Source organism: Dysidea avara, chromosome 3, assembly GCF_963678975.1.
Source record: "Dysidea avara chromosome 3, odDysAvar1.4, whole genome shotgun sequence".
Taxonomy (NCBI): Eukaryota; Metazoa; Porifera; class Demospongiae; order Dictyoceratida; family Dysideidae; genus Dysidea; species Dysidea avara.
Window position 1 is genome coordinate 42053727 of NC_089274.1, and position 18317 is coordinate 42072043.

General features: G+C 38.7%; 1 protein-coding gene across 4 annotated transcripts in view; it reads left to right on the forward strand.

Annotated features, from left to right (window-relative positions):
- The window catches only part of LOC136251039 (E3 ubiquitin-protein ligase rnf213-alpha-like), a 148213-nt gene that overhangs the window by 49933 nt on the left and 79963 nt on the right, over window positions 1–18317 (forward strand). For 3 of the 4 annotated variants that reach the window (XM_066043416.1, XM_066043417.1, XM_066043418.1), the window contains exons 8-13: window positions 439–628; window positions 1750–1823; window positions 15337–15622; window positions 16151–16264; window positions 16333–16452; window positions 16503–16656. In XM_066043416.1, coding sequence (XP_065899488.1) covers window positions 439–628; window positions 1750–1823; window positions 15337–15622; window positions 16151–16264; window positions 16333–16452; window positions 16503–16656 — 938 coding nt within the window. Of the gene's footprint in view, window positions 1–438; window positions 629–1749; window positions 1824–15336; window positions 15623–16150; window positions 16265–16332; window positions 16453–16502; window positions 16657–17027; window positions 17081–18317 lie in introns of those variants that run through there. The other variant, XM_066043419.1, reaches the window with a different exon arrangement.

The following is an 18317-nucleotide window of genomic DNA, read 5'->3' on the forward strand; positions in this document are numbered from 1 at the left end:
AAGTGAGGCTGGTTTTCGGGTGATGTTTTTTCATGGGCCACTCCCACTCCTTTGTGGTCCCTACTATACAGTACTTTTGTACTGTATGATGTAGCTTCATGTATACAGTTTTCACAATGATATTTTCCAAACTACACTACAGGGTATTGCAATGTATCTGTACACTATACGTAAGGTTTTCTACTGTACGTAAGGTTTTATGATTCACAAAGACTATTAGTGTTTTTTTTTTAGTTTCATGATACAGAGAAGTTGAAATGTTTTGTATGCTGCTACTTTTATGTATATGCTTTGTACACTCATCATTATATGGGTTTGGGGTTTGTAATATTACGCCATATGAGCTATTGCAATTGTATAATACTACTTATAGATCATTTCATTTGAGCATTTCAGATTAATTAGGTTATTCTTTCGTTTGCTTGTTTGTTTACATAGGATGTTCCACAAATTATTTACTAATTTACGAGCTGCTGCTGCAGATGATCCATTGTTATTGCGTCTACTAGTTTACTTGAGTTCTGAAGATGATGTTGATGTTGTATTATCACATGCACCAGCACATTATTTTGCTATTCATGTCTCTCAAATATGCTGTGGAACTTATGAAAGATTAACTAAAAATAAGGTAAGGTTAACTACAGTAAGAGAAGATAAAAGGTGATATGTAGTGTGTATGTAGTGTGCATGTGTGGTGTGTGTTGTGTTGTGTGTTTGTATGTGTGTGTGTTTGTATGTGTGTGTGTTGGCCATCTGTGCCAAGTGGTTAGGGCATCGGCCTGGTAATCAAAAGGTCCCAGGTTCGGTTCCCGGTTGAACCACTTTGGTGTTGTTGTTTCCTTGAGCAATATTGCTCCAGTCTACCCAACTGTTTAAATGGGAACCTGGTGGCCTGGTGTCATCTGGGGAAGCAGCCCACAGAGCTTATGATAACGTCCGGACACCGGACAAAATCTGGTCAAATAGCATAGATGTCTCACCATATTGCAATTTGTCCAGACACAGTGTCCCATCAAAATACAAGGAGGGAGCCTAAGGGCTCAGCTGACATGCTATCAACAATAACAGTCACTTGGTTGCCAGGAGATAGTATACATTCCTACAACCAAAAGGAGTGACCACAAATATACCATTACCAAACCTCTGGTGTGCTGTAACCACATAACAGCTGCAGTAAGGCATGTGACATCTTACCACTATAATGTTCATTTGCTATACTACAGTGGACTTATCTTCCACATGTCCAGTCAATTTTGGCAATTGTCCAGCCAATTTTGGTTTGCCAGGACATTGTGGCAGGACAACAGAGAATTCTTATCATAAGCTCTGAGCCCACCCAGCTGTAACATCAATGGATACCTGGTGTAAATTGGGAAAGCAAATGCCCAACTGTCCTTTTATCGCTTAGTGGTGTTGGGGTCGTTGTGGAACTTTAGGTTCCTCTCCCCATGAGACCTGGGCAGTCCTCCTGCAGGTTACTAGCCCTGCCCCAGGAGGATTTGCCTGCACAAGGCTCAAGTGCCTGAGTGGTGCACAGGCATCCCAGTGCTGGTTCACTGGGCAGCAATAGCGGTGCCTCGCATGGCTGCTGTAGGTGGGCAGCAATAGCGATGCCTTGCACGGCTACTGTGGGCTTTGTTTTTGTGTGCGTATGTGTATGTGTGTGCGTGTGCGTGTGCGTGCGTGCATGTGCGTGTGTGTGTGTGTGAAGGTACCTTTACATATACATTTGCCCTCTTATTGTTATAGATGGACAAACTTAATAATGTTGTGACAACATTGTTTCAGAGTGTTGCTGAAAATGTGGATCTGAATCATTTCCGGTACTGCTTATTTATAGGTGTTGCTGTTGTGTGGTTACTGGTAAATATTTAATATATGTACCTAAGAATGATGCTGGAAGGTTGGCATCGGAAAGAGTACACACATAAGTAATTAGGTTTAGCTGTCTAACACATACTTATGTAACTAACCTTTATATAAGAAAAGTTTGGAATTTTAAGTTGGATTAGGGATCAAAGAAAGAAGTAATGAAACAAGGGAATAGCTAAAAAGTGGTAAAACAAGGAAAGGTTGCCTATACCTACAGATATACTGGTGGACATTAAATCCCTAAACTTCAGTATATCTCCATAACTGAACTAGGGATTAAATGTCTACTAGTATATCTGCAGGTATAGGCAACCTTCCTTGTTTTATCACTTTTAGCTATTCCCTTGTTTCACTTTTTCCCTTTCTTTGATTCTTTATCTAACTTAGAAAAAATATGCTTTGATCTTTGGAAGATAATGCTTTATGAGACCTACTAGCAGGTTCTTAAAATGGTTTCTAACTAACTTTGTTAGAGACCTGCCAGCAGGAAGATCTCAAGCATTGTAAATCTCACATTTGATCACATTTGATCATTGATTTGTTGTGCTTTGAAAGAAAGAATGGCACCAGAAATGGCATAAAAGTAATTTTGCGTCAGAACGAGCATCCCAACAATCAAATATGTAATGGAAAGGGAGGTGGCCATTACGCTTTGTTTTCAGCTATGATTTGCCCATTACACAGCATTACAAATGAGGAAAAGTACAAGAACCATTTCTGCAATCAATCCAGTTGCTATGGAAAATACAGATACTTAGCCAACATAGCCACAGGGAAGCCACATCACGCCATTGCGAATTGACACCTTACAATATCAGCAAGAATAAATGGAACACAAAGAAGGACAAAGGTAGGTCCGTGATGTGTGTATTGTACTGCAAAAAAGGCACATTTTGGGACAAAGCAACATCAAACAAATCAAGCCCGTAGCCTTATCCATTGTCGAGTTATGCTTTGCTTAGTTACTTACTTACTTACTTACTTAATTACTTACTTAATTACTTACTTAATTACTTACTTACTTACTTACTTACTTACTTACTTACTTACTTACTGACTTACTTACTTACTGACTTACTTACTTATTGACTTACTCAGTTAGTCAGTTAGTTAGTTAGTTAGTTAGTTAGTTAGTTAGTTAGTTAGTTACAGTAGTTAGTCAGTCAGTCAGTCAGCCAGCCAGCCAGCCAGCCAGCCAGTCAGTCAGTCAGTCAGTCAGTCAGTCAGTCAACATGAAAATTTAAATTTTAAAAACTTATTGGAAGGGATGGGGTTGGCAGTGGCGTAGCCAGGAAAAATTTTTTACTAAGGCAAAGTTTATACATTGAAATAATTGAGAGAGTAAGCCTCTGACTTAACTCATTCATGCGCACTGGGTGGTACAGCATTTGCAGGTTGACTCTCTGGTTGGATGGAAGAAATTGTTCCAGAAGACTCTGAGCATTTTCTACATGGCATAAGTAATGTTCCAGCTTAGTTAATACTACAGTATATGCATACCATGCTTCAATTATTAATTGCACTCAACACAAAAACTGAATTAGACTACTCTGGAAATATTTTGAGTGATCAGGCAATCATGGACTGCAATGGAGATCATAGTCATGTACACTACTTTTTCAGCATTGACCTGATATGGTGTTTAAGTCAGAGATTATCTCTTTGATGTGATGTTCAACTGCATGTGCTAAGCATGTCAAGCTAGGCAGTCTAGGGGGCATGCTCCCTTAAGGAAATTTTTGAAAGTATATGCTTTGAAATGGCACGTGAAGGCTATTTTTTTAATTGTAACTGCTAATACATGATATGCATGATAAATTGATTAACATAAATGTAAATGATTTAGACCAAGCAGTGTAATAAGAACAGTGGCTATAATTTGTACTGAATTTTCTATTAGAGTATATTACTATGACTGTTCTATCAAGACACACTACCGTGTGTCGTGCGGCCCAAGAAGCCGACGCGCCACACCGTGAGTATATTGACAGGAAGAACGAAAACGTCATTTTCACACCTTTGTATCTCGGTGATCACTTATCTGATTGGAACCAAATTTGCTACACAGTTGCCCGCCAGCCAAGGGAGTCTACATTCCAAATTTGAAGGACATCGCTCCAGCCATTTCCGAGATACGAGCTGCCAAAGTTTCGTTTTTTTTTCTTCGTTTTTTTTTTCTTCTTCGTCTTTTTGCACACTTGCAAAAATTGCTATAACAACCAAACGCGTACTCCGATCGCCTTGAAATTTGGCACACAGAAAGGGAGTCCAAAGGCGAATCCTAGCATCAAATTTGGTACAAATCCGATGAATGGTTCAGGAGTTATGACCGATTATTCGCGTAAAACAAGATCGATTTGTTGTCACGCCTACAGGGTAAACCGCTTCATGGAATGAGTTGAAAATTGCTATGTAGATGGAGTAACCATCGTAGGAGTGCCTTTTGGTGGTTTGAAAGGAATCGAGATAAAGACCACGGAGATATGACACAAAACCCAACCTGTGTCACAATTACGCGATTGATTTTTATGAATAAAAAAGTATTAGTTTTCACGCCTACTAGGCAAACCGCTTAGAGCAATGAGCAGAAAATCGGTGTATAGCTGGAATAATCTTCATAGAAAGTCCTTGCAGTAGTACAGAAGAATCTGATTACAAACCACTGAGTTATGATTCGAAAGCCAACTCCGTGTAGCAAATGCGAGATCGAGATACTCTAATAGAACAGTCACCCTAATAGAGCATTCGGCTAATTTATTTACTCCATTATAGAATTTTATTACATCACAAGTTATTCTGTAGGGAGTTCAGCAGCAAACAGTTAATCTTATAGACAGTTCAGCAAGAAGACAGTCACCATGAGGAGAGTTAAGCAAATATATCACTATAGAGATTCAGAACATTACAAGTCACACTGAAGAAAGTTCAGCTATAAACAAGTCATGCACTGTGTAGAGAATTCAGCTACAATTAAGTCACTCTCTAGAGAATTCAGTTACACAGAATTCAGCTACACACAAGTCACTGTGGAGAGAGTTCAGCTACAAACAAATTACCCTTTAGAGTGATCAGCTACAAACAAAACACTTTGCAGGGTGTTCAACTGCAACAAATCAACCTTTAGAGCGATCAGCAATGAACAAATCAACACAAATCTACCTGTAGAGAGATCAGCTAGAAACAAATCACCCTGAAGAGAGTTCAGCTACAAAAAATCACCCTGTAGAGAGATCAGCTAGAAACAAATCACCCTGAAGAGAGGTCAGCTACAAATAAATCACCCTGTAGAGAGATCAGCTACAAACAAATTGCCCTGTAGAGAGATCGGCTACAAACAAATCAACCTGCAGAGAGATCAGCTACACACAAATCAACTTGTAGAGAGTTCAGCTACAAACAAATTACCCTGTAGAGAGATCGGCTACAAACAAATCAGCCTGTAGAGAGTTCAGCTAAAACAAATCAACCTGCAGAGAGATCAACTACAAACAAATCACCTTATAGAGAGTTCAGCTACAAACAAATTACCCTATAGAGAGATCGGCTACAAACAAATCAACCTGCAGAGAGATCAGCTACACACAAATCAACTTGTAGAGAGATCAATTACAAACAAATCACCCTGTAGAGAGATCAGCTAGAAACTACACGCAATGTAAGGAGTTCAGCTACAAATAAATCACCCTGTAGAGAGTTCAGCTAAAACAAATCAACCTGCAGAGAGATCAGCTACAAACAAATCACCTTTTAGACAGTTCAGCTACAAATAAATTACCTTGTAGAGAGATCGGCTACAAACAAATCAACCTGCAGAGAGATCAGCTACACACAATTCAACTTGTAGAGAGATTAGCTACAAACAAATCACCCTGTAGAGAGATCAGCTAGAAACTAGACACAATGTAAGGAGTTAAGCTACAAGCAAATCACCGTGTAGAGAGTTCAGCTACAAACAAACCAACCTGTAGAGCGATTAGCTAGAAACAAATCACCCTGAAGAGAGGTCAGCTACAAAAAATCACCCTGTAGAGATATCAGCTAGAAACAAATCACCCTGAAGAGAGGTCAGCTACAAAAAATCACCTTGTAGAGAGATCAACTACAAACAAAACATTTTGCAGAGAGTTCAGCTACAAACAAATCAACCTTTAGAGCGATCAGCAACAAACAAATCAACCTGTAGAGAGATCATCTAGAAACAAATCAACCTGCAGAGTGATCAGCTACAAACAAATCAGCTTGTAGAGAGATCAGTTACACACAAATCAACCTGTACAGAGATAAGCTAAAAACAAATCAGAGTTCAGCTAAAACAAATCAATCTGCAGAGAGATTAGCTACATACAAATCACCTTATAGATAGTTCAGCTACAAACAAATTACCTTGTAGAGAGATCGGCTACAAACAAATCGCCCTGCAGAGAGATCAGCTACACACAATCAACTTGTATAGAGATCAGCTACAAACAAATCACCCTGTAGAGAGATCAGCTACAAACTAGACACAAAGTAAGGAGTTCAGCTACAAGCAAGTTACCCTGTAGAGAGTTCATCTACAAGCAAATCAACCTGCAGAGCAATCAGCTAGAAACAAATAACCCTGAAGAGAGGTCAGCTACAACAAATCACCCTGTAGAGAGATCAGCTAGAAACAAATCACCCTGAAAAGAGGTCAGCTACAAAAAAATCACCCTGTAGAGAGATCAACTATAAACAATCACCCTGAAGAGAGGTCAGCTACAAACAAAACACTTTGCAGAGAATTCAGCTACAAACAAATCAGCTTGTAGAGAGATCAGTTACACACAAATCAACCTGTAGAGAGATAAGCTAGAAACAAATCACCCTGCAGAGAGTTCAGCTACAAGCAAAACACCCTGTAGAGAGTTCAGCAACAAAGAAACTACCATGTAGAGAGTTCAGCTGCAAACAAATCACCTTATAGAGAGTTCAGCTACAAACAAATCACTCTGTAGAGAGATCAGCTAGAAACTGGACACAATGTAAGGAGTTCAGCTACAAGCAAATCACCCTTTAGTAAGTTCAGCTACAAACAAATCAACCTGCAGTGAGATCACCTACAAAAAAGCACCTTGTACAGAGTTCAGCTACAAACAAATTACCCTGTAGAGAGATCGGCTACAAACAAATCAACCAGTTGAAAGATCAGCTACACACAAATCAACTTGTAGAGAGATCAGCTACAAACAAATCACCCTGTAGAGAGATCAGCTTGAAACTAGACACAATGTAAGGAGTTCAGCTACAAGTATATCACCCTGTAGAGAGTTCAGCTAAAACAAATCAACCTGCAGAGAGATCAGCTACAAATAAATCACTTTATAGACAGTTCAGCTACAAACAAATTACCTTGTAGAGAGATCGGCTGCAAATTAATCAACCTGCAGAGAGATCAGCTACACACAAATCAACTTGTAGAGAGATCAGCTACAAACAAATCACCCTGTAGAGAGATCAGCTAGAAACTAGATACAATGCAAGGAGTTCAGCTACAAGCAAAATCACCCTTTAGTGAGTTCAGCTACAAACAAATCAACCTACAGTGAGATCACCCACAAAAACGCACTTGTACAGAGTTCAGTTACAAACAAATCACCCTGTAGAGAGATCAGGTAGAAGAATTCACCTTGTAGAGAGTTCAGCAACAAAGAAACCACCATGTAGAGAGTTCAGCTGCAAACACATCACCCAGTAGAAAGATCAGCTAGAAGAAGTTACCTTGTAGAGAGTTCAGTTACAAAGAAACCATCATATAGAGAGTTCAGCTACAAAGAAATTACCCCGTAGAGAGTTCAGCTAGAAGAAGTCACCTTGTAAAGAGTTTAGCTACAAAGAAACCATCATGTACAGAGTTCAGCTACAAAGAAACCACCTGTACAGAATTCAACTACAAACAAATCACCCTGTATAGAGATCAGCTAGAAGAAGTTACCTTGTAGATAGTTCAGCTACAACAATTCACCCTGTAGAAAGATCAGCTAGAAGAAGTCACCTTGTAGAGTGTTCAGTTACAAAGAAACCATCATGTAGAGAGTTCAGCTGCAAACAAATCACCCTGCGGAGAGTTCAGCTACAAAAAATCACCCTGTAGAGAGTTCAGCTAGACGAAGTCACCTTATAGAGAGTTCAGCTACAAAGAAACCATCATGTAGAGAGTTCGGCTACAAAGACACCACCATGTAGAGAGTTTAGCTGCAAACAAATCACCTGTAGAGAGTTCAGCTAGAAACAAAATACCCTGTAGAGAGATCAGCTAGAAGAGGTTACCTTGTAGAGAGTTCAGCTACAAAGAAACCATCCTGTATATAGTTCAGCTACATTTCAAGTCACCCAGTAGAGAGATCAGCTGCAAAAAACATCCTGTGGGGAATAATGGGCATGTAATAAATATATGTATATAATTTGTATAATTACTAATAAAATCAAAAATAATTGAAGTACTAAAATTCTTCTTTAAGTTCTTTTCTTCTTCCTGTGTTAAAGAAAAAAATACATGGGTTAAAAAAGCCCCACTTTGCAGTATACAAATACAAAAAGAAGTGATATCTAATCAAAAACAGCCAAGCTGTAAAAAAAGGTGCGGCCCCAAAAAGGCTATGGTGAAAAAAGATGTGAAATCCAAGGTGGCGGCCAAGAAATGGCTGTGATGGTAGGTTAATGGTTACATTTTAATAACGACAATTCAGGTGAATTTTGTGCCGCTTGGTCTTGGCACCAAATTCACCTAAATTGTTGTTATTAAAATGTAACCATTAACCTACCATCACAGCCATTTCTTGGTCGCCACCTTGGATTTCACATCTTTTTTCACCATGGCCTTTTTGGGGCCGCACCTTTTTTTACAGCTTGGCTGTTTTTGATTAGATTAGAATATCTCGATCTTTTTACAAATTCAAGTAGCTGAAAAGTGATCCATCCAATGCCGGACGGTGTCACTATGGGTTCTGACCCTGCTTAGTACTACAGCCATAGATACTATTGTGTGTGGTACAGTAATGCTGTCTAGTATCTAGTAATGTTTGAGTAGAAAATTTAGGGTGCCAAAACTCAGGCCTGCTCAGCCTGTTCAGTTGAGCATTTTTTACCGAGGTAACTGCCTCAGTTGCCTCAATGGTAGCTACGCCACTGAGTTGGTCTGAAGACATTTTCTGCATGATAATGGAAATGGATTGCCCACCTGCATGCAAATATGCCTGAGTGGAGGATAGGAAACAGAATTTATTTAACACTGGTAACAAGGTCAAAAATGTGATGGGTACAAGGTAAGTTGGAGTTGAAAAAAGTAGTGAAATGTTCCCAGAAATAATTAATGAGTTGTTGCTTGAGCTGACGAGTTGAGAGAGACATGTCCATAACAGGTACATAGGTGATTCCACAGTCTGACAATTCTGTTGAAAAAGAAATGTTGATGTGCAGAAGACGATGATTAGAATGTACTAGCTTGTGAGAACTTCCAGATCTTGTGGAGCTTGAAGCGAATTTTATGTTGTAAATTTTCGCACTGTAAAAAACTTGCAATACATTTTTCCAGAAGAAAAAAAACCACCTGGAATGCATTAGATGTATTTTTTTGCATCATGAAGTTAACATGCATGCTGCAGATGTAAAAATATTAGAACTTGCTCATAATTGCTGTAACCTAAATGCACGCTATGACCTAAGGGTGTGCTATGACCTAAGCACGTGCAGTAATGTTGAAATGGTTTCAAGCATTATGTAATCGACAAACTGGTTTAACAGGTTTGGGTCACATGACACACCACGTTCTCGAAAGATGAATGGCCTAGTAAAAGAAAAGTTCTAAGTGAAACAGCACTGTTAATGGTACGTGGCCTGCTATTGCCATGCCAGGGACAGTGGTCGGTGACGAAAAATGTACCACTAAGTGGTGTTTGTATGAGCAGACTTACCATGGCCGGAAATTCTTCCACAGTCATTCCAGTCTACAGAATCAGTTAAGATGGTAACAAGAAACAAGGTCATCATCGCTGGAGGTTTATTATAACCAGTGAGCTCATTAATTGGGACACATGTTGCATGTGGCATACTAAATTGAATAAAACTGATCGCACAATTGTGATAAGATGAATGGCTATTGTGGCGTACTGACCAAGTTCTCACACATGTTCCAGGGGCGTAGCTAGCCAGAAGGTGATGGAGGGGCAGGTATACCCCCACGAAATGCTCAAAATCATTCATGATTGTAAAAAAAGGCTAATAACCCAATGGTGGGCTAGCCAACATACGGTGTTGTATTATTACAGCTTACACAGCTAGCTACGTAACTATTTCTGTACTGATTGCTTATCGCTTATCAATGATTCAGTGGAGGTATATTCGTCGAGCATCATCGCACGTGCCACAACTGCACTCCAACAAATTCATCCACAGTCCGGTAGAGCAATATCGTTAATATTTTAGTGCAAATACAAGTTATTTTACGTTAGCCACAGCCTGTGCTGCAGTCCTAGCACACTGCTGACAGGATGACGTGTTCACTCACTTCACTCGGCGAAATTCAAATGCCACGTAGCTATTGCATGAAATCCCACCTGTCTTTCTTGCTAGCAGAACTAGTAAGCTTGTGACTGATCCGCCTGACTGACTCAGTAGTAAGTAAAAAAAATAGACTGCACTGCCGCAAAGATCCAGTGTCATCAACTCGAGAAAATAAACTTGGTACATTTAACACTTTATCACCTCGTAGGCAGTAGGTTCGTAGCGTCATCTGGTCTCCTTTGTCACTTGTGAGTTGCGACTCCTGCTGCGGCTAGGTCACTTAGAGCGGGTCACTCTTTAGATTCGAAAATGCTGAGTAATTTAGGCTAAATATAGAAGCGTGTTTCTAATGTTTTCGTTTGGTGGATTCACGAGCGAGTTGAATGTTGTGTGTGCGCATTCACTGGTGATACCACATAGTAGCACACTTTTATAGTCATTTGCGTGTCAGTTTAATACTGGTAAGCTTGTGACGTAGATTTTAAAAAAAACACAACATTTCGGTGATGGGGGGGGGGGCAAATGCCTCGCATAATGAGCAATATCCACCATGACGTTTCGGTTACGTTTCGTGTATACCTATGATGTCACAAAACAAAATGGCTGTTGTAGTGTGGGGACTATGTACAGGGAGGTATTGGGCAATATAGTTTGATACAATTGATAATGTTTATAAATTCGAAAAGAGCGAAGGTGAGGAATATAATATATAATGCAATATAAATATGCCTATTTGTGTCTGAATTCAAAATTTTCGGTCTGCTTTTGTCATCGGAGTGTGTTTTGCACTGTCACAGTACAAGTACTACTTCTTACTTTTATTACCTCATGGTTCCATTGTAAAACACTACGGACAGCTTTCATTTCAAATACTGTGTGCCAAAGTCTCTGAAGCCCTGCACTAACATGGCCATTTTGTCAATTATGACATCAAATTTCATAATCGCAATGTCAAGAAACATCCTATCAGATATCGTTCATTAAAGTGCTTTTATATTGCTCATTAAAGCACTTAGCCTATTGTAATGCCCATTAAAGTTACGCTGAAATGGGTTCAAGTCTTGTCATTAGCTTTCAAGCTTCTCCATTCACGTTTTATGATCAGCTTCCAGGCTTGTCTGTTTAAGTTTGTCATTAATCCCTGGGCTGTCTATTCAAGTGTTGTCAGCTGTTGGGTTTGTTTGTTTGTGTTTGTCATCATCCTTTGTTTAATTGTTAAGTACAATCAAGACACATGATAGTGTGTCGTGCAGCCAAGTACAGCCAGTACGGGCATGCAACAGACAAGTGTGTATATTACAGAAACCAAAAGAATGCTGTTTTTACGCATCCGTAGCTCAAAAGTGCCTGGCCAGAAATTAACTATTTTTTGCTGTAGAAACCCCCTCAGGGTGGGGTACCTCCCATTTCAAAACTTGCTCATGCTTTAGTCAATTTTTTTCAAATTTGGAGGGCAGTAAGAATGTAATGCAGCACATTTACAGTCCAAGTTTTGTACAGATCAGATAAAGAGCAAGGGTTTATAAGCGGTTTCGATATAAGCGGTTTCAAAAAAATGTGATAAAGATTTTTTGTCACTGCCACAGGATAAACTGCTGGAAGGAATTACTTGAAAATTGGTCTGCACATGGAGTAACCATCATGGTGCAAACCTTTTGTGGTTTGAAAGAAATTGCAGTAACAGTCATGGAGTTATAACGAAAATACCAACCATGTTTTAAAAGCGCATGGTTGAGTTTTGATAATAAAAAAGCATTTACTTGCCACACCTACCAGGCAAACTAGTTAATGGAATCAGTTGAAAATAGGCAGAGAGGTAAATTAATTATTTTAGAATGATCTTTCGGTGGTTTGCTAGGAATCAGGTTTAAAACCACTGAGGTACACTAGGAAAGTGGACTAGGTGTAACAAGTGCATGATCAAGGTACTCTAATAGTGCAGTTACCCTAATAGAACAGTCAGCTACAAAATAAGTCTCTCTATTGGAACATTTAGCTACAATCAAGTCACCATTTAAAGAGTTTAGCTAACATCAAGTCACCCTAAAAAGAGTTCAGCTGCAAACAAGTCACCCTGTAGAGAGTTCAACTACAAACAAGTTACCCTAAAGAGAGTTCAGCTGCAAACAAGTCACCCTGTGGAGAGGTCAGCCACAAACAAGTCACTTGTAGAGTTAAGCCACCCAGTAGAGTGTTCAGCTACAAACAAGTCACTGTGTAGAGATTTCAGCTACAAATAAATCAGCCTGTGGAGAGTTGAGCCACAACAAATCACCCTGTAGAGAATTTAGCTACAAACAAGCAAATAACACTGTAGAGAGATCTACAACAAACAACCCTGTGGAGAGTTCAGCCACATGCAAGTCACCCTATAGAGATGTCAGCTACAAACATGGAAGGCTCAGCCACAAACAAGTTGCCCTGTAGAGAATTCAGCTACAAGCAATTCACACAACAGGCCACCCTGAAGAGAGTTCAGCTAAAAAATCAACCTGTGGAGAGATCAGTTACAAAAAAGTCACCTGTGGATAGTTTGGTCACAAACAAGTCACCCTGTAGAGGGTTTAGTGAACAAGTCACCCCCTAGAGTATTCAGCTACAAACACACTCTATGGAAAATCACGTAGAGAGTTCAGCTACAAACAACTCACTTGGTAGAGAGTTTAACTACAAACAAGCCAACCTGTAGAGATGTTCAGCTGCAAGCAATTTCCCATTTGGAAGGTTCAAGCCACCCCTACAAACAAATCACCCTGTGGAGAGTTCAGTTACAAAAAATCATCCAGTAGGGTATTTAGCTACCAACAAGTCACTCTGTAAAAAGTTCAGCTACAACTAATCGCCCTGTGAAGAATTCAGTATTAAACAAATCACCCTGAAGTGATTTCAGTTACAAAAAGTCACCCATTAGAGAGTTCACCTACAGAAAAGTCACCCTGTAGGGCATTCAGCTGCCTGTGGAGAATTCAGTATTAAACAAGTCACCATGAAGAGATTTCCGCTTCATAAAGTCACACTTTGAGAGACAAATAAGTCACCTGGTAGAGAGTTCAGCTACAAAAAGTCACCCTGTAAAGTATTCAACTACCAACAAGTCACCCTGTAGAAAGTTCAACTGCAAACCTGTAGAGAATTCAGATTAAACAAGTCACCCTGAAGAGATTTCAGCCACGAAAAGTTACTCTTTAGAGAGTTCAGCTACAAACAATTCACCCAGTAGAGAGTTCAAGTCACCCAGTAGAGATTTCATGTACAATAAAGTCACGCTGTAGAGAGTTCAGCTACAAACAAATCACCTGGTATAGAGTTTAGCTGCAAACAAATCACCCTGTGGAGAGTTCAGCTACAAACAAGTCATCCTGTAGAAGAGTTCAGCTACGAACAAATCACCCCGTCTACAAACAAGTCTCCTTGTAGATAGTTCAACTACGATAAATCATCTGAAGAGAGTCCAGCTATATTGGAAGTCACTCTGTATACAAACAAGTTACGTTGTAGAGATTTCTGCTGCAAGCTAGTCTACCTGTAGGAGAGAAAACATGTGATAATTTTCATACAGTATTGATTTTGTGAAAAAAATACATCATTATAAATATATATATATATTTATAGAACTCAGAGAACTCAGTTCTTGATGTCTTCCTCCTTTCTGCAGTAGAGAAAAAGAAAAAGAAAAATTTCAAAACTGGCCACAGGCCAGCTTTGGAGTATACAAATACAAAAAGAAGTGATATCTATACCAAAAATAACCAAGCTGTGAAAAAAGGGTATGGTCCCCAAAAGCCAGGGTGAAAAAGATGTGAAATCAAAGGTGGTGGTCAAGAAATGGCTGTGGAGGTAGGTTAATGACAAAAAATTTAACCCTTAAATCCACAGAGAACTTTTTGGAAATGCGTTTTTACACAATATGGGCACACATGGCAACATTAGGTGGAGTAACTTAGTTCTTACAGCCTACAAATATGCATAAATTAAAAGTGTGTTCACTGGGCTACTTGGAGAAGGTTAAATGAACACTGTAACTACAGTGGCTTACTTGTTATGAAGCAATGAACAACAATGAGTTGTGTCTCTGTGTTTCAAAACTCTTGCTACGTCTTTAATTTTGATTGTGGGTTTACTAACGTGAGTCATATATGGCCTGATAGAAAATTTCACGACAATTGATTAGAAGTTGCTGCAAGGTGATAGGAGCAACTACCATCGAGTTATCAACCATTTTGTAAAGGTATGTATAAAGGGTTTGCGTGTTTGCTTACCGAAGAGTTATTTCCACGGCTAGTTTTGGCCTAACCATTTAGCATCAGGGTAAAACCCTAGGTATCATTTTAATCCTTGTTACATTGCAAGTAAAACAACATAAATTGCACAGCCATGGGATGGACGCTTCAAAAGTTACAGCGCTTTGTGCAAGGCATGCATATTTATTTAGCAGTTTTCTGGATTACACAGGTTTAAGGGTTAATAACAGCAATTCAGGTGAATTTGGTGCCAAATCCTTGGAGAAGGCAACACAAATTCACCTGAATTGTTGTTACTAAATTTTTTTGTCGATTAATTGATCATTCAGTCATTTCTTGGCTGCCACCTTTGAATTCAGATCTGGCTTTTTGGGGACCACACCCTTTTTTTACAGCTTCACTGTTTTTGTGTAGATAAGCATGTGCAGCTGTATGAGCAACACACTACTTAGAAATAGATGACGAACACAAAAGTTTGGTCGTGCCATTTCATTCTGAATTCCAATTATTATGTCTTGCTCCCCCTACTGTAGCCATCTCCTGTGTTTTCACAAATATAAATATATATATATATATATATATTTTACACTGGACATTTTTGAAGGTCTTGCTGTTTTCATAGCTTTGCTGTTTTGCATTATATGTAGTGATTTGTATACTTCTTAGATTTTTTATGGTAGTCTGTATGTGCATCCATGTTTAGGTGTCATTGCTTGATGCTTGCTACAAATAAAATTCTTGGCAAACTTGCTGAAATTTGTGACAACACTCCTGATCACACAGCCATCCTCCTGATGACCATTAAGCTGTACCTATCTGCATTGAGTGCTTACTACAAGTCTTCTCAACTAGCCAACAATGATGAGCAAGTTACAAATTGTGTCACCGATGCTCAAGTGTGTGTGATAAAGTGGTTGCTTAAACCTGAAGTTGGCCTAGGTGACTACTTTGGAGGCAAGAATGGCAAAAAGATAAAGAATGAGATCAAGGTTTGTTAATGTAGTACGTATGGACTCTGACTTGCTAGATGTAGATAAATAATGTGCATGGGCAGATAGTTTACAACCGAAGATATCCTGCTATGTAGTTGTAGTTTTTATGTGTGTTTTGGTCCTATAAAATGTGCAACCTTTATAAGAAAAATTTCTCTTATGGTTTGGTTTTTTTATTAATGTACTTAATCAGTAGGAAAAATTTCTCTTATGGTTTGGTTTTTTTCTTAATGTACTTAATCAGTAAGTCAAAAAACAGTTATTAAAAACCACGTAGATAAATTAGGAAATTTAAAAAGGGGAATAAGGATTACACAATGTTATAGCTATTATTATTTCAAAGTGCTATATAGTTTTAATATTGTATGTTATGTGCATATGTAATTTAGAATACAAATTAGTACATCAAATTCAGCAATCAATAAGGTAGCTTAGTGACATCATGTGGTTGAGTGTACTATGTATTGTATATCTGAAGTTTGTCATTCAATTTCATCATTTGCTAATCTTTTTATGCACATGCAGCTATGGAATGGATTTCTGGGTGTTAGTCATACTGATCAAGTGTTGCCTTGTATTCAACAAGAATGGCAAAAGCAGCTACAGCACATTATTAAAGAACGTGTTCATCATGAACAGGTAAACGTCTACTGTTTACTCACCACACGTACATACCTTTTAATTGACTATGAATGTAATACACATAGATGGAAGTATCTACCAAAATTCAGCTGGCTGTGGAAGTTTGTGATACTAAAGAGTATCAGTCTATAAATCCTATTCTTTCAGAGATAATTTGGAAATCTGTTGCAGACAGCATGGAAGATGTAAGTTAATTATATATTGATACATTACTCAGTGTTTGCACTGTGTGTAGGATGCTGCAATTAAGAAGGTGTTGCCTAAAAAGGCTAACAAGTCTGTTGGTATGATGCTTTGCACACTATTGGGAAAATTCCATGAAAAGAGGGAAATAAACCTGACAACAATGTTCAAGTTTTGGCTGTGGCCAGAATATCTTCAGCACTATGGTAACCACATGATTGTATTTTAAAAGATGCATGCAATGTTCCATTATGGCAATACACCATAGTATTATCATTCATGCCTCTATACTATCTCTGTTTGAACACAAACATCTTCATCTACTTTGTCACTGCACTAGCTGATATGTGCACTGATTTTACAGATGTGGACAGAAAAGTTCCTTTTATGTTGGCATTTGTATTGAATTCACTTGTGTTTGCATTGTGTTTTTTAAGTGGAACATTTGCATTCCTACTAGCATTACATCAGCAGTACATTTGCATGTATCGACATTGTCAAATTAAACTTTTTGCTTGTGTATGGAGTATTGGAGAGAAGGAAGGGGCTAGACCATGCCCCCTTAGTCTACGGGGGGGTGGTGAAAGGGGCAGAATGAGATTTTAATGAAGTGTACTTTTAGGAAGCCATGTAAGGAGATTGATATATTATATTAAAATATCCTAATAGAGAAGCACTTCATGACAATTGTATTTCTATTGCATAGTAGTCTAAAACCCAGCAAAAACTAGTGTAACGAGGGAAATCCCTACTTTGCATTGCAGCAATGTGGGAATGTTCCTAACTTGGAATTGAAAAGATGGTAAAAATATGCCAATTAAAGGATTTCCCACATTGCTACAATGTCAAGGAGGGAATTTCCCTCATAACTACCATCATCTCTTGTTTCACTACTTTTTTTGCTGGAACATCCTACTTCAGTTTTATTACACTACTTTATTAACTTTTTTTTGTTAGATCATAGCTATAATATATAATACACATGTGGTGATGACTGCTGTATCATACAGTACGATAGTACTGTATAGTAGGGACCACAAAGGAGTAGGTATGGCCCATAAAAAATCACCCAAAGACCAGCCTCACTTTCCCAGACGATGATGAGGCAGTATTGGTTAGGCAAAACAAAGCCCAAACAAGCTTTCAGATTGACCCGAAATGCTTTCATCAAGTTGCTACGGAATTTTTAAAAATAATTATTTAACAGAATTTTCTCCTGACTGACTGCTTGACTGACTGACTACTTGACTGACTGACTGATGCCTTCAGACAAGCGTAACTCAATAATGGCTAAGGCTATGGGCTTGATTTTTTCACTATTCAACATCACTTCAGCCCAAGAGGTGCCTTTTGGCATACCACAGTATGTACAATGCATTCTTCATGGACTTACCAGTGTCCTCCTTTGTGTCCCATTCATCTTTGCCGACAGTGAAAAGTGTCAATTTGGCGGTAGCATGTGATGGCTTCCCTTCGTAATGGAAATCGTCCATATTTTGCATAGTGACTACTTTGATTGCAGAGGTGCTTTTCGAACAGTTCTTGATTCATAATTCTGTGTAGTGGGTTTAAGATAGCTGACAACAAAGCGTAATGGATGCTTCACTTTTCAGGTGATAATTGATAACTGGAGTGCATAGCACCATTTCTTCCTTTGATGCGGTATGCGTGGGTTCACCAGTCATAATAATCATTTACAAAAAAAGTTAACAAACAAGTACACTAAAAATTTGGAATTTTCAACTAACGTAGGGACCATAGCACATCAATAAAAAAGTACTGAAACAAGCTGGAGTAGTACATGATATTAAATCACAGTATAACTAACAATAAGAAGTGTTATAATATCCCTACTGTGCATTTCCGT